General features: G+C 35.9%; 1 protein-coding gene across 13 annotated transcripts in view; it reads left to right on the top strand.

Moving 5' to 3' along the window:
* The window catches only part of CCSER2 (coiled-coil serine rich protein 2), a 204,566-nt gene that overhangs the window by 149,786 nt on the left and 37,992 nt on the right, over nt 1-16,788 (top strand). For all 13 annotated transcript variants that reach the window (XR_004731899.3, XR_013524859.1, XM_054242891.2 and 10 more), the window contains 2 exons: nt 2,133-2,219; nt 15,203-15,292. Coding sequence is in view for 11 of the 13 variants with exons in the window: in XM_054242891.2 (XP_054098866.1) it covers nt 2,133-2,219; nt 15,203-15,292 (177 nt within the window). In the remaining 2 variants the exon portion in view is untranslated. The remainder of the gene's footprint in view (nt 1-2,132; nt 2,220-15,202; nt 15,293-16,788) is intronic.

The raw sequence follows: 16,788 nt of genomic DNA, 5'->3' as shown, positions 1-16,788 counted from the left end.
CTTTACCTTTGTATTATTGTATGACACTTAGAATCCTTTAACTAAAATTCCAAGCCTACTACACTCCTCTGTCTTTTGAATCTTGTGCTCATCCTTTGGAACTCCACTGTAGTCACTCATTCCTGATGTGTGATGTCACTTCTTTGCCTACCTTTATGTATAAAATCAGTGTTCCCAATGCAAAGAGATGATAGATGTTTGAGATGATGGATATGCTAATTGCCCTTATCTGATCACTGTTTATTATATGTACAATGTTATCTGTCAATTAAAAATAAAATTAAAACAATGAAATGGTTTTGGTTGGGAAAAAAATCCTTAGAGCAGTGCCTGCCATACAGCAAGTGCTGTATACATGCTGGCTATTAATGTTCTTAGCACATTGTTGATTTCATTTTCTGGTCAGTTTCCTGTGTAACACTGCAGAACCTACTGATGACTGCATGAATGATGGCTAGGTAGTGTTACATCAAGTTGCTACATTTTATTTCAGTTGTCCTCTTATAGGACAGTTGTAAACTTGTTAACTTTCAGATAACACCTTGTTGAGGTTTTCTCTTATTTAAGATCATTTCTTTCACATAGATTCCTAGGAGTAGGATAACTGAATCAGTGCGCAGGTATTTTGATGGCTCTTAAACATACAGCTGTATGTTTGTCCATAAAGGTTAACTGTTAGGTCTGATGATGTGCTGTTGTTTTTCTGCAATCTGGTTAATCACATTGGGTATTTCACCACTAACTTAGTATTTGTAAAACAATACTTTCTTCAACAAGTTAAATACAACATTTTGCCAGTTATATGTATATTTGTGAGAACTGGCTACTTGTCTGTTGAGGCCTTAAAAAATGATTTTAAATGTTTGGACAGGCTGTTTAAAATACTTGAGATATAAATCTCTGTCACATTTGCATGGATTTTCAATAGCTTTTAATTAATGATAATTGTTTAGATGTCTTAAAATGTTATTAAGACATCTTAATATGTTATTAAATATATATCATTTCTTTTGAATAGCTGTATTTGCTACACAACTTAAAAATATGTTCTTATAAATGTATCCTTATAAATGTTTCTTTTGTGATTTGCAATCCATCTTTTTTCATTTTGATTTGTGAATTTTTATAATTCATAAACTTAAAATGTAACTGGAGATTATTTGTTTGTATGTAATAAAGTCTTTTTCAATTATACATATTTTAAAGATCTTCCTCATTGTTTGGGATGCTTATGTGATATATTCAAGCCTTTGTAAAATGTCTATTTCTGATCTCTTTGTTAAAGAGAATACATGTTTTTGTTCCCAATGTATTTAAAGAATATGAGGTTCTTTGCTTAGTTCCAGCACATTCTAGTTATTTGCTTACTTATTTTTCTCTCTGGAAAGATACATTATTCACATATATATTTGAATTTCCTTGCTTATACTACTTTCTCTTTTGGATAACTGAATAATGATACACAAACAACATGAACTGACTATAGGGGAATGATTAACAGTTTGGAATGTAACTGGATTCCTGCTTGACAATAGGTTTCCATTTAATTGTATTAGGTGTCTTATAGATCCAGTTGACAAGATGTTCTCTCATTGAGTCAGGAGGTATTCCTCAAAAAGTGGCTCATGGACAAAGAATCTTCGTTGTTACCTTTCAGGCACATTTATCTTTTTTGCTGATTTCTAAACCAGCCACGAAATGCCTCTGTGCCTTAAATTGTATTCCCTCTGCTTCTTGTGCCCTTTGTCTTCTTTCACAGGCAGCTGAAGTTGCTCTTTAGTATGTGGATTTTTTTTTACTCTCTGGCCTATGTCCCAGTTTTCAAATATGTAAAAAAGGGATAACAGTACCTACCTCAGGAGTGTGGGTGGAATCAAATGCTTAAATACCTGAAACTGTTTAGTTTCTGACATCTAGTAAGTGCTCAATGAATGCTAACTGTTGCTGCTACTATTGCTTATTGTCAACATGTCAGACTTCATTACTGGATGAAATCTTAGATTTTTTTTTTTTAAATAGAGGATTTTCCCCCTTAATAACCAAATCATTCATTACTGGGTCTTCATCATTGATTTTGTGCTTCTCATTATGGTATTTTAAATAACTCATCTAAAAAATTTTTAATATTTCAGAATGAAGATTTATTAAATGAAATAAAACAACTTAAAGAGGAAATAAAGAAAAAAGATGAAAGGATCCAAGTATTAGAACTTCAGCTTGTAAGTATTATAGTATAATGTGTAAAGTAGGAGCCAGAATTAGAGTTTAGCTTTTTTTTTTTTTTTTGGCTCTCAAAGTTGTACTTGTATATTATTTTTAGATTGCATATGCACTGTAATAAAAGTATCTAAATATAAATATAAGTATATAAATATATAAATATTAGGTATTTGGTTTGGAAATATCTCATGATTCAGTGCTCTCAGTTTTGGGGATTTAAAATTCACCAATTTATATTTATTTTGTTGATAGAAGGGTAAATACATTTTCTTCAGATATATTTAAAAAAACAAATACTAATGAGTTGAGAACAGGACATTTTCTCTCTGTGTGAGCAGAATTAGCTAGGTATTCAGATTTAGGTAGCTGCATAACTATCAGATTGAAGGGTATTCCAAGAAAACGTTTATTTCCTATGGATGATACTGAATGATACCCTAGAGTCCTGTTTAAATTTTTATAATCTAATAATTGTGCAATTTCAAATATTAGTATCATATGAAAACAATTGTATGATATCTTGAATTTAATTATAATTTAGTTTGTATATAAAAGGCCATGATAAAAAGAAAATAATGGCCTAAAAATCACAACAGTCCAAAGGAAATCTTTGTTGTGAGTTAAAAGCATATTTTGGTCTAACAGAGCAATTTGTCAGTGTGAAATATTAATCTCACTGAAAATATAAAGGGTATAATATACTGAGCTTTGAGCCTCTGGGATCAGCTCACAGAGATCCATCTCATGAATAAGTAGAGCAGACAGATCAGATATTATGATTAAGGGTACAAAGAAAATTTATGAATCTGAATAAAAATAACATGATACTGTAAATTGAGGTCCTGTCACATACAAAATGAAAAAGGAAAATAATAAGACCTAGCGTTTGTATTCAGAGCAAAAGACAAGAACCCAACCAACTTTGAGGGAGAAGAAAAAAGACAAAAGAAATTTTATAAGCTTCGATTTTTATAAAAATATAGAGCACAGGATATTATGTCTTATACAATTCAGACAATAGGTTATAAACTTCATATTTTATATCCACACAAGTGTTTGTTTATATTCAAAGGTAAATTCAGATCTTTAATGTCTTGACATATATGCTACCCAGTTAATGCATTTCAGATATTTGAGAGGTAAATTGAAAAATAACTCAAGAATAAGAAGATAAAGATTAAAATGAATGAGGGGACATGGAAACAGTGGTATAAACTTCTGAGTCACTAGTTGGAGAAAACTTCCCATTTTACCTAGTGTAAATTACTATCATTCTAATGTTAGGATTTGTTTGCATTTTTAAATCTTTAATTTTTCTGAAATTAAGATTCTTTTCAATTTAAAAATTTTAAATTGCTATTTTGGAAAATATTCAGATTAAATAAGTTTGAGGAAGATGATAAGGAAATGCTGAAGGAAGTTAGAAGTACTGAAATTTTTATCTTCTACAAATGAATATTCTACATTATTCCTAATTTTAAAAAATATACTTACATAAATTATAATGTTTATAAAGTGCTTTAAAGTAACTATTAGTAGGTTGGAATAATGTATTTTGCAAAACATAAAGTTAAAGAAAAGACAAAGTAGAAAAATAAGGAAAACTTAAAAACAGCAAAACTAAAGTAATAGAAATTAAACCAGATATAACAAATATAATAGTAATTGCAAATGGTCTTATGTCTTGGAGAGACTTTTCTTGAGGATCTAAAGCAAAATCCAGTAACTTCCTTTGTATAAAAAAATTAGCTAAAGGAAAATGGCACAATAAGGCTGAACATAAAAGGTTGGGGGAGGCTGGGTGTGGTAGTTCATGCCTGTAATACCAGCACTTTCGGAGGGCTAGGTGGGTGGAGTGCTTGAAGGTCAGGAGTTTGAGACCAGCCTGGCCAACATCATGAAACCCCCTTTTTACTAAAAATAAAAAAAAAAAAAAATTAGCTGAGTGTGATGGTGTGTGCCTGTAGTCCCCCTGTACTTGGGAAGCTGAAACAGGAGAATCACTTAAACCCAAGAGGCAGAGGTTGCAGTGAGCCAAGATCATGCCACTGCACTTCAGCCTGGGTGACAGAGCGAAACTTTATCTCAAAAAACAAAATAAAATAAAAGATTAGGGGAGACAGAATAAAATTATTCTCATCAAAAATACCAGGATTGACATGTTAAAATTAGAAAATGAAATTTAAGACAAAGATTTGGGATTTCTGGCAAGATAGCCACATAGGAACAGCACCAGTGCACAGTTCTCAGTGGGAGTGATGCAGAAGGCCGGTAATCTCTGCATTTCCAACTAAGGTAACTGGTTCATCTCACTGGGGATGGTTAGACAGTGGGCATAGCCCAAAGAGGGCAAGCTGAAGCAGGGTGGGACATCATCTCACCTGGGAAGCACAAGGGCCTGGAGAACTCCCTCTCCTAGCCAAGGGAAGCCATTAGGGATTTTTCCCAGCACTCTGGCACTCTGGCTCAGATACTGCGATTTTCCCATGGTCTTCACAAACCACAGACCAGGAGATTCCCTCCGGTGCCTATAACACCAACGCCTCGGGTTTCCAACACAAAACTGGGCAGTCGTTTGGGAAGACACGGAGCTAGCTGCAGCAGTTTATTTTCTTTTTATACCCCAGTGGCACCTGGAACACCAGCTTAAGACAGTACTGCTTATTCCCCTGAAAAAGGAGGGTGAAGCCAGGGAGCCAAGTGATCTGGTTCCGTGGATCCCACCCCACGAAGACTAGCAAGCTAAGATCCACTGACTGAAATTCTCGTAGCCAGCACAGCAGTCTGAACTTGACCTGGGATGTTCAGCTCCGTGGAAGGAGGGGCATCTGCCATATCTGAGGCCCAGTTAGGTGGTTTTAGCCACACCTGTGTAAAGCAAAGTTGCAGGAAAGTTTACACAGTGACTTTGCGGAGCCCACTGCAGCTCAACAAGGCCACTGCAGGCAGACCGTGTCACTAGGTTTTCTCCTCGCTGGGCAGGCATCTCTGAAAAATGGCAGCAGCATGTCAGGGACTTATAAATAAAGTCCCACCTTCCTGGGACAGAGCACCTGGGAAAAGGAGTGGTTGTGGGTACAGCTTCAGCAGACTTAACTGTCCTTGCCAAGCAGCTCTGAAGGGAGTAATGGATCTCCCAGCACAGCACTCAGGCTCTGTTAAGGGACAGACTGCATCCTCAAGTGACTTCCTGACCCCCGTGTATCCTGACTGAGAGACGCCTCCCCAGCAGGGACTGACAGACACCTCATACAGGAGAGCTCTGGCAGGCATCTGGCAGGTGCCCTTCTGGGACAAAGCTACCAGATGAAGGAACAAGCAGCAAACCTTGCTGTTCTGCAGCCCTCACTGGTGATACCCAGGCAGGCAGCATCTGAAGTGGACCTTTAGCAAACTTCAGCAGACCTGCAGCAGAGGGACCTGACTATTAGCCGGAAAAGTAACAAACAGAAATAGTTTCAACATCAACAGAAAGGACATCTGCTCAGAGACCCCATCCAAAGGTCACCAACTTCAAAACCAAAAGTAGGTAAATCCACGAAGATGGGAAGAAACTAGTGCAACAAGGCTGAAAATTCCAAAAATCAGAACACCTCTTCTCCTCCAAGGGATCACAACTCCTCACCAGCAAGGGAACAAAACTGAATGGAGAATGAGTTTGACAAATCGATAGAAGCAGGCTTCAGAAGGTGGGTAAAAACAAACTTCTCCGAGCTAAAGGAGCATATTCTAACTTGATGCAAGGAAGCTAAGAACCTTGAGAAAAGGTTAGATGAAATGCAAACTAGAATAACTGGTGTAGAGAAGAACATAAACGATTTGATGGAGCTGAAAAACACAGCACGAGAACTTCATGAGCATACACAAGTTTCAATAGCTGAATCCATCAGAAGAAAGGATATCAGAGATTGAATATCAACTCAATGAAATAAAGTGAGAAGGCAAGATTAGAGAAAAAAGAGTGAAAAGAACAAAGCCTCCAAGAAATATGGGATTATGTGAAAAGACCTAATCTATGTTTGATAGGTGTACCTGAATGTGACAGAGAGAATGAAGCCTCGTTGGAAAACACTCTTCAGAACTTCCCCATCCTAACAAGGTAGGCCGACATTCAAATTCAGGAAATGCAGCGACCACCACAAAGGTATTCCTCAAGAAGACCAACCCTGAGACACATAATCATTGGATTCACCAGGTTTGAAATGAAGGAGAAAATGCTAAGGGCAACCAGAGAGAAAGGTTGGGTTACCCACAAAGGGAAGCCCATCAGACACACAGAGGATCTCTTGAAGAAACCCTACAAGCCAGAAGATAGTGGGTGCCAGTATTCAACAACCTTAAAAGAATTTTTAACCGAGAATTTCATATCCAGTCAAACTAAGCTTCATAAGCAAAGGAGAAATAAAATCATTTACAGACAATCAAATGCTGAGAGATTTTGTCACCACCAGGCCTGCCTTACAAGAGCTCCTGAAGGAAGCACTAAACATGGAAAAGAACAACCAGTACCAGCCACTGCAAAAACATATCAAATTGTAAAGACCACTGACACTATGAAGAAACTGCATCAACTAACAGGCAAAACAACCAGCTAGCATCAAAATGGTGGATCACATTCACATATAACAATATTAACCTTAAATGTAAATGGGCTAAATGCCCCAATCAAAAGATAGACTGGCAAATTGGTTAAAGAATCAAGACCCATCGGTGTGCTCTATTGAGGAGACCCATCTCACATGCAGAGACACACATAGACTCAAACGGATGGAGGAAATTTACCAAGCAGATGGAGAGGGAAAAAAAGCAGAAGTTACAATCTTAAACAGAAGTAAATCCAACAAAGATCAAAAGAGGCGAAGGGCATCACATAATGGTAAAGGGATCAATGAAACGAGCTGACTATCCTAAATATGTATGCACCCAATACAGGAGCACACAGATACATAAAGCACGTTCTTAATGACCTACAAAGAGACTTAGACTTCCACACAACAATAGTGGGAGACTTTAACACCCCACTGTCAGTATTAGATCAATGAGACAGAAAATGAACAAGGATATTCAGGACTTGAACTCAGATCTGGACCAAGCAGACCTAATAGACATCTACAGAACTCTCCACCCCAAATCCACAGAATATACATTCTTCTCAGCAGGACATCACACTTATTCTGAAATTGACCACATAATTGGAAGTAACATTCCTCAGCAAATGCAAAAGAGTGGAAATCATAACACAGTCTATCAGACCACAGTGCAATCAGATTAGAACTCAGGATTAAAAAACTCAGTCAAAACTGCACGACTGCATGGAAACTAAACAACCTGCTCCTGAGTAACTACTGGATAAAAAAACGAAATGAAGGCAGAAATAAAGCTGTTCTTTGAAACCAATGAGAACAAAGATACAACATACCAGAATCTCTGGGACACTTTTAAAGCAGTGTCTAGAAGGAAATTTATAGCACTAAATGCCCACATAAGAAGCAAGGAAAGATCTGATATCAACACCCTATCATCAAAAGTGAAAAGAGCTAGAGGAGCAAGGTCAAAAAAATTCAAAAGCTAGCGGAAGACAATAAATAACTAAGATCAGAGCAGAACTGAAGGAGATAGAGACACAAAAAACCCTGTGAAAAAACAGTTAATTCAGGAGCTGGATTTTTGAAAAGATCAACAAAATATATAGACTGTTAGCCAGAATAATAAAGATGAAAAGAGAGAAGAATCAGAAAGATGCAATAAAAAATGATAAAGGGGATATCATCACGAATCCCACAGAAATACAAACTACCATCAGAGAATACTATAAATACCTCCATGCAAATAAACCAGTAAATCTAGAAGAACTGGATAAATTCCTGGACACTTACACCTTCCATAACTAAACCAGGAAGAAGTTGAATTCCTGAACAGACCAATAACCAGGTTTGAAATTGTGGCAGCAATTAATAGCCTACCAACCAGAAAAACTCCAGGACCAGACAGGTTCTCAGCCAAATTCAACCAGAGGTGCAAAGAGGAGTTGGTACCATTTCTTGTGAAACTATTCCAAACAATACAAAAAGAGGGAATACTTCCTAACTCATTTTGTGTGACCAGCATCATCCTGATACCAAAACCTGGCAGAAACACAACAAAAAAAAGACAATTTTAGGTCAGTATGTATCATGAACACTGATGGGAAAATCCTCAATAAAATACTGGTAAACTGAATTCAACAGCACATCAAAAAGCTTATCAATCACAATCAAGTTGGCTTCATCCCTGGGATGCAAAGCTGGTTCAGCATACACAAATCTATAAATGTAATCCAACACATAAACAGAACCAAACACAAAAACATCAAGATTATCTCAGTAGATGCAGAGAAGGCCTTTGACAGAATTCAACTGCCCTTTATGCTAAAAACTCTCGATAAACCAGGTATCGATGGAACGTATCTCAAAATAATAAAAGCTGTTTATGACAAACCCACAGCCAATATCATACTGAATGGACAAAAACTGGAAGCATTCCCTTTGAAAACTGGCACAAGACAAGGACGCCCTCTGTCATCACTCCTATTCAGCATAGTATTGGAAGTTCTGGCCAGGGCCATCAAACAAGAAAAAGAAAAAAGGGTATTCAGTTAGGAAAAGAGGTGGTCAAATTGTCTCTATTTGCAGATGACATGATTGTGTATTTAGAAAACCACATCTCAGCCCAAAATCTCCTTAAGCTGATAAGCAACATCAGCAAAGTCTCAGTATACAAAATCAGTGTGCAAAAATCACAAGCATTTTAATATACACCAATAACAGACAAATAGGGAACCAAATCATGCGTGAACTCCCATTCACAATTGCTACCAAGAGAATAAAATGCCTAGGCATACAGCTAATAAGGGATGTGAAAAAACTCTTCAGGGAGAACTACAAACCGCTGCTCAAGGAAATAAGGATACAAACAGATGAAAAACATTCCATACTTATGATTGGGAAGAATCAATATCGTGAAAATGGCCATACTGCCCCAAGTAGTTTATAGATTCAATCCTGTTCCCATCAAGCTACCATTGACATTCTTCACAGAATTGGAAAAAAAAAAACCTTAAATTCCATATGGAATCAAAAAACTGTCTGTGTAGCCAAGACAATCCTAAGGGAAAAAAAAAAAAAAAAAAAAAAGCTGGAGGCATCACACTACTTCAAACTATACTATGGGGTTACAGTAATCAAAACAACATGGTTCTGGTACCAAAACAGAGATATAGACCAATGGAACAGAACAGAGGCCTCGGAAATAATACCACACATCTACAACCATCTGATCTTTGACAAAACAATCAATGGGGAAAGGATTCCCTATTTAATAAATGGTGTTGGGAAAACTGGCTAACCAGATATAGAAAGTGGAAAGTAGATCCCTTCCTCACACCTTATACAAAAATTAGCTCCAGATGGATTAAAGATTTAAACATAAGACCTAACACCATAAAAACCCTAGAAGAAAGCCTAGGCAGTACCATTCATGACATAGGCATGGACAAGGACGTAATGACTAAAACACCAAAAGCAATGGTAACAAAAGCCAAAATATACAAACTATCTCTAATTAAACCAAAGAGCTTCTGCATAGCAAAAGTGAACTGGCAACCAGCAGAATGGGCAAAAAATTTTTTGCAGTCTACCCATGTGACAAAGTGCTGCTATCCAGAATCTACAAAGAACTTAAACAAATTTACAAGAAATAACCCCATCAAAAAGTGAGCAAAGAATATGAAGAGACACTTATCAAAAGAAGACATTTATATAGCCAACAAACATGAAAAAAAGCTCATCATCACTGGTTATTAGAGTAATGCAGACCAAAACCACAATGAGATATTATATCACGCCAGTTAGAATGGTGATCATTAAAAAAATCAGGAGACAAAAGATGCTAGAGAGGATGTGGAGAAGTAGGAATGCTTTTACACTGTTAGTAGGAATGTAAATTAGTTCACCCATTGTGGAAGATGGTGTGGCAATTTCTCAAGGATCTACAACTAGAAATACCATCTGTCCCAGCAATCCCATTACTGGGTATATACCCCAAAGGATTATAAATCATTGTTATAAAGACACGTGCACACACGTATGTTTATTGCAGCACTGTTCACAATAACAAAGACTTAGAACGAACCCAAATGCCCATCAGTGAATGACTGGATAAAGAAAACATGACACATATATACCATGGAACACTATGCAGCCATAAAAAAGGATGAGTTCATGTCCATTGCAGAGACAGATAAAGCTGGAAACCATCATTCAGCAAACTGACACAAGAACAGAAAACCAAACACCACATGTTTTCACTCATAAGTGGGTGTTGAAAAATGAGAACACATGGACACAGGGAGGGGAACATCACACAGCGGGCCCTGTCGGGATGGGTGGGGGTAGGGGCTAGGGGAGGGATAGTATTAGGAGAAATATCTAGTGTAGATGATGGGATAATGGATTCCGCAAACCACCATGGCACGTGCATACCTATGTAACAAACATGCACGGTCTGCACATGTACTCCAGAACTTAAAGCATAAAAAAAAAAATTTGTAAAAAAGGTTACTTTATTTACTTTATATGGACATATGATAAATAATGAAAGATGAATCTTTTTATGCCGCAAAGTTTTTATGAAGTGTTCTTTTAACTTCAGAATGTATCTTTAAAAAAAATAAGAACAGATATCTTCATAGCTCAAATTATATTATCATCTTTAAGCAATTGATAGTAATTTCATAACGTCTTCTAATACTAAGATTTTCTCAGTTGTTCCAAAAGCATCCTGTACTTTTGATTTGCCTAAACATAGTCCAATCTAGGACTATGCACACCTGGATATGTCCCTTAAGTCTTTTTTAATTTAGAAACGTTTTTTTTAATTGATCTGTTGAAGAGACTGCGCCAGTTTTCCTAAACAATTACCTCACCTTGAAAATAATTTTTAGAAAGATTTAAGAAATATTAAAGAGCATTCTAAAGACAGAAAAGTGAAAGCATTTATCTTTATCAGTATGTACCTTGAAATTCTCTGTATTCAGTATATTAAACCTAGAAATCATATTTGTCATAAAGGAGCCTGTCACTTGTTTTTCTAGGTGCTGTGCATAGTTTTTCTATGGATTGCTTGGGAGGCTGTGGTTCATTCAGCTAGACATTTCCTCTGTAAACACGTTACAATCTCATTAGTGTGTTAACAGATTGCGGAGGAGCTGTTTCTTTGTGCCAGGAGATCTTTGTGAAATTTTCTTTACGGTTAGTGTAAAGAGTAACGTTAGTGTGGTTTTTCTCAACATAAATTTAGAGAATTGGAGAAGATTCACTGCTACTCATTGCAAGCAGTGATCTCTGTAAAGTGAATGCCTCAGTTTGAGGTAGCCAAGCATCCTTTTTATAGTAGAAAATAGAAATCATTCAAAGATTTTAATAGTATAAAGTTTAGTTACAGACCTCAAGAAAGTGACTTGTTCAAACCAAGGGAGTTTTAACAGATACAAACCATTTGAAAACAAAGATAAGTAACAGCGTTTTTCACATTATCGAATTAAAATCACCTAATTTAAATTTATTTTTTTTACATCTCTATACTATACTTCTTAAAATAGAAAAAATCAGAAGAATTATAGACTAGAAATTAAAGGACTTGTCTCTAGTATTCATTAGCTGAATGGCACTGTCAGTTTCCATCACCTCTCTATAGTGCTTTATCCAAAATGCAAGAGTTTTTCTAGGTGGTTTCCAAGTTCCCGTTCAGTTCTAGCTTTCTATCCTTTTTTACCTTTTAAAAAAATATACATTCAACTCCAACCTAGGTTTGGATGCAGACTTTCATAAAAATACATTGACAGTATAAAATCTTGAATCCAAAATATGCAGATATAAAATCAGATTACAGTGCTCTGAGAATTAACTGAAAGTCATAGAGGTTTAACTATTCAAATCTTATTCAAAAAGGCTAAGAGTTCCCATTTATCTTTACCACAATATAATAGTTAAATAATAGTTAAGATACGTTTCTTATGGAATCTTCAGAATAATCTTGGGAAATTGCTAGTGTAGAGTTTCCTTTATGGAGACGCATAGACAGTAGAACTCAGGTTAAGTGGGCTAGCAGGATAGTATACTTGAAAAACCAAGACAGACCTGGGTTCAGATCCTGACTTTGAAACTTCAGAGCCATGTTCTCTCTTAAGGGAGTCTTATAATCTCTACTAAGCCCCGTCTGAGGATAATAAAAGTTGTACTGGGCTGGGCACGGTGGCTCCCACCTATAATTTCAGTACTTTGGGAGGCCAAGGCAGGCAGATCACCTGAGGTCAGGAGTTTGAGACCAGCCCAGCCAACAGGGTGAAACCCTGACTCTACTAAAAATACAAAAATTAGCTGGGTATGAGGACACACACCTGTAATTTCAGCTACGTGGGAAACTGAGACAGGAGAATCACTTGAACGTAGGAGAAGGCTGAGGTTGTAGTGAGCCAAGATTGCATGTTGCTGCACTCCAGCCTAGGCGACATAGCAAGACTCTATCTCAAAAAAAAAAAAAAAAAAAAAATAGTACTGACCATACAGGGTTATGATAATTATGTTGTGATAGAACTACATATGCAAACTACCTAATGCCTGGTCCATGGATACATGATGAATAGTAATTCTTACATAGGCATTAAATCACCCAGTGTAAATCTGTGCATATCTTATAATGTTTTAAGTTCCAAGTAAAAGTCTCTAACTAAAAGTTTTTTGTTTTTGTTTTTGTTTTTTTTTAAAAAAAAAACAGTTGTAAACTCAACAAGAAATTATATAGGTGCCATCGATTTCTGTGGTTGCTTATTGGTCATTTGGCTACTGATTAAGTTCCAGATCAGCTTTTTTGAAATCTTCTTGGCTGTCCATTCATGTCACAAGTTGTCTGTTGCTCTGTGTGTCACATTCTCACATGATAATACCCAAGGATAGGTTAAGGGTCTGTTATCTCCATTGTCTGTCTGTTTTTAAAATTAATGAACCCTTTCTCAGAAATACCTCAGACTTTCCTGTTTTATTGGCTAGATTTGAGTTACTTGTCCCTTCCTAAGCATAGAGGAATGGTATTAATCACATTGGTTCAGACTAATTAAGATCTATCTCCTTGGGGTAAGAGATTAGGACACATTTTCCCAAGTATGGGACCAAATAGAAGCTGTGCATCTGTACAGTCTGTCAGTAATAGAGAAGGCAGATGGTGAGAAAGTGATTTGGGTAGTTGTTTTATATATATTGACATGTCACTAGAACCTAGACTTTCCAAATTTTGGAAAATTCATATATTTGCCAAATATTATTTTTCGTATGTTAGCATGTAGACCACAGAAAATAAATTACAGTCTCCTACTTAGGACTTTTTTTATTATATGATGGTGCAGAAGTGATACTCATTCAGTAAGCTTGTCAACTTAAGAGGACTTATATCCTGATAAACCTATCATATGCTTGGAAAATAATCGCAAATCAGAAGTGCATTTTCAAAAATATAATGAGTTTATTCAGATGTAACCCCGTCGTAAGGAGCACCTGAATTTCTGGAATTGCAATAGGATGGAATAAGTAAAGTGCTTTTATTATGATAGTGTTTTCAAATGATCTTTTCTGTTCCTTGTATACCCCTCATATGTTAAAAGTTTATCCTATTACAGTGAATTCCAAGAGACTCTAAGTTGACTTGATTATATATTGAATTTTGGGGATTTTTTTTTTTTTTGGAGTTAAGAGTCTCACTCTGTCACCCAGGCTAGAGTACAGTGGTGTAATTTTAGCACACTGCAGACTCAACCTCCTGAGCTCAGGTGATCCTCCCATTCAGCCTTCCAGGTAGCTGGGACTACAGGCATGTTCTACCATGCCAAGCTGTTTCTGTTTGTGTTTTTTGTAGAGACAGAGTTTTGCCATGTTGACCAGCCAACCTCAGCCTCCCAAAGTACTGGGAGTACAGGTGTGAGCCACTGCACCCAGCATATATTGAATTTTGTTTCAGTGACAGTCTAATTTCTTAGGAATGGGAAATATGTCTCTATGATAGACATTTTTGTTTTTAGATTTTATTTTGTATAAAGAAATTGGAATGATCTGATGCAATTAAAAATTTCAAATATGGATAAATATTATGAAAGTAGAAATTTACCATTTTAACCTGATGTAATAATCAAGAATTTTTTAGTTTCGTATGAGAAAGTATATCAAACTCCATTGAGGCTGTTTAACAAATAATGTGGTTATTTTCTAGCTTTGCACTAAGGGGAATTCTCTTTATCAGTATATTTCATAATCTTTTTTGAAATAGATGATTACTTGAGAAAGTTACTTTGTGTTATATAAATGAGTGTGCTTTGAATGGAATCATGTGTGGAGAATTCATTTGTGAACGGAAATGGTCAGATGGATCTTGTCAAAGGGCTGACACTTTTCAAAATATTTTAGTCTAGTAAAGTCAACACATGATGAAAGAGGCTTCACCACACTGCATGTAAGAACAGACATCCTGACAAGTGGACTGGTGGTATTCATTGTCATGAAGAGTCCCATTAAAAAATGCATTTATTTAAGAAACTGAGCTTTAGTGACTGTACTACCATGACAGTTTAGGGAAATACTGAAACTTTGCAGTTGTATTCATAAAATCATATGTTGCATTTTTTATGGACAATGTAAGAGATTGCCAAGGGTAATTTAGATTATTCAAAATTCCAACCTTACAGTCTGACTCTCAAACCCAATCCCTGAATGAGAAGCTACTGAATAGACCTTAATGTTTGCTGTTGATAACATTTTTTTCTTCAAAAATATAGCTAGCACTATTTTGCCATGTGACTTTTTTGTTGATTTGATTATATACCCACTAAAAGAGCCCCAATTACCTCATTAGTATGTATATGCAGAATTAAACCAATGTAAAAATTTGTATTTTTGTTTAGGCAACTCAGTATAACTGCCACCAAAAATGTAAAGAGGAAAAATGCACTTATGCTGATAAATATACCCAAACACCTTGGAGACGAATTCCTGTAAGTAACATGTGCTCTTAGCCTCCTCTCCTGTCATTTGCTATTTTGATGTTTTATTTCCCTCTTTTTACAGTAATCGCTCATAATTTTGCATCTGTCATGGCTGTTAATTTTTTTGTAGATAATTTATTTTTGCTTGTCTCTTAGGTGTTTATGTGCTTTCCTAAAGCTTCTCTTGTGTGTCTTATGTAAGTGAATGTGCATTTAATAGCTTTTCCATTCTGCACACTGTAGTTTGTTTTATTTGCGTGTCTACTCTCTTCTTATTGCAGGTATTTATAAGAGAGTAGTTCTACCTTCCTTAAAGGAAACAACAGTCCAGAGTGCAGTCATTCCACTTTAGCAGCATATGACACTTTGAAAATATATGATATAGCATATTCCTTTTTTGTTAAAACTTTTCAAATACGTTTATTATAATTACTCAAATGTTGAGAGTATTAGGAAATATAAAGGCATGAAGATATAGACAAATAAAAGTTATGTTTTAGACAAAATTAGGGAATGGTTTCTTTTAAATAGAAAGTAAATATATATTCCGTGCTTGTTTTTCAAAAATGTTATATCTCAAAACATGTTTAGTGCTAAAAATACTCTTATCATTTGACCTGAGTTCTTCAGAACTCAGTTCAGGATGTGTGTGACCAGAGAATTATCATATGGACATTAGTCATCATTCTCCTATTGTTTGGGGCCAGGTAATAGACATTTCTTGTTTTGTTAAGAGATTGCCTAGCAAGTCAGCCTTGACACTTTTTGCCTTATATTTAGCAGTGGAATTGTAGTAACACAAAAGAAAAGGGAAATATAATGGCTAATGTAATCAGCAATTTAGTTTATAAAGTTTAACTGTAAGCCTTTCAAGTTGGTAGAAGAGTTTTGTTTCGTTTCATCTAGCAAGTAGTTTTTTGTGTGCTCTGTATAAGATATGATGATAGGAATTTTTTAGTCAACAAAAGTTTGGTGATCCTTTCTCATCCCAGATATTTGGCTTTCAAACTAGAGGTGGGGAATTAGGGAAGACAATACACAGACAAATAAGGATTCCTCTGTTTATAAGTACTTCTTAACTGGCAATGCATTGATAAAGTACTGTGTAAGTCTATAAGGTTCAAAGGATATGGGAAAGTCTGGTTGAAAGAATCAAGGAGCTTGGTGAAGAAAGTGAAGGTTGTGTTGGGATCGTAAAAAGCAGAAGACACCAACAGAGATGATGTAATATTTTTTAATGTAAAAGATTGTGGAAACTCATCTGTTTGCAGACAGTTGTTTAATAGAAGTCCTAGGTTCTTTTCCCCAAAAGCACATTAAAGAGCCTTGGAAGGAGAGTGGTTTGCTGCCAAAAGCAGCAGAGCAAAAATTTGAATGTACTGAGCCTAGCTGAAATATAATTCATAGATTTGTCCAATGGGACTTTGGTATCACTTAATGGCTGCAAATAATATCTCTGAAGTAGAGAATCAACAGGAAATAAGAGGAAGAAACACAATAATAGA

Source organism: Callithrix jacchus, chromosome 12 (assembly GCF_049354715.1).
Source record: "Callithrix jacchus isolate 240 chromosome 12, calJac240_pri, whole genome shotgun sequence".
NCBI lineage: Eukaryota > Metazoa > Chordata > Mammalia > Primates > Cebidae > Callithrix > Callithrix jacchus.
This window is presented reverse-complemented; position numbering and strand designations above follow the sequence as displayed.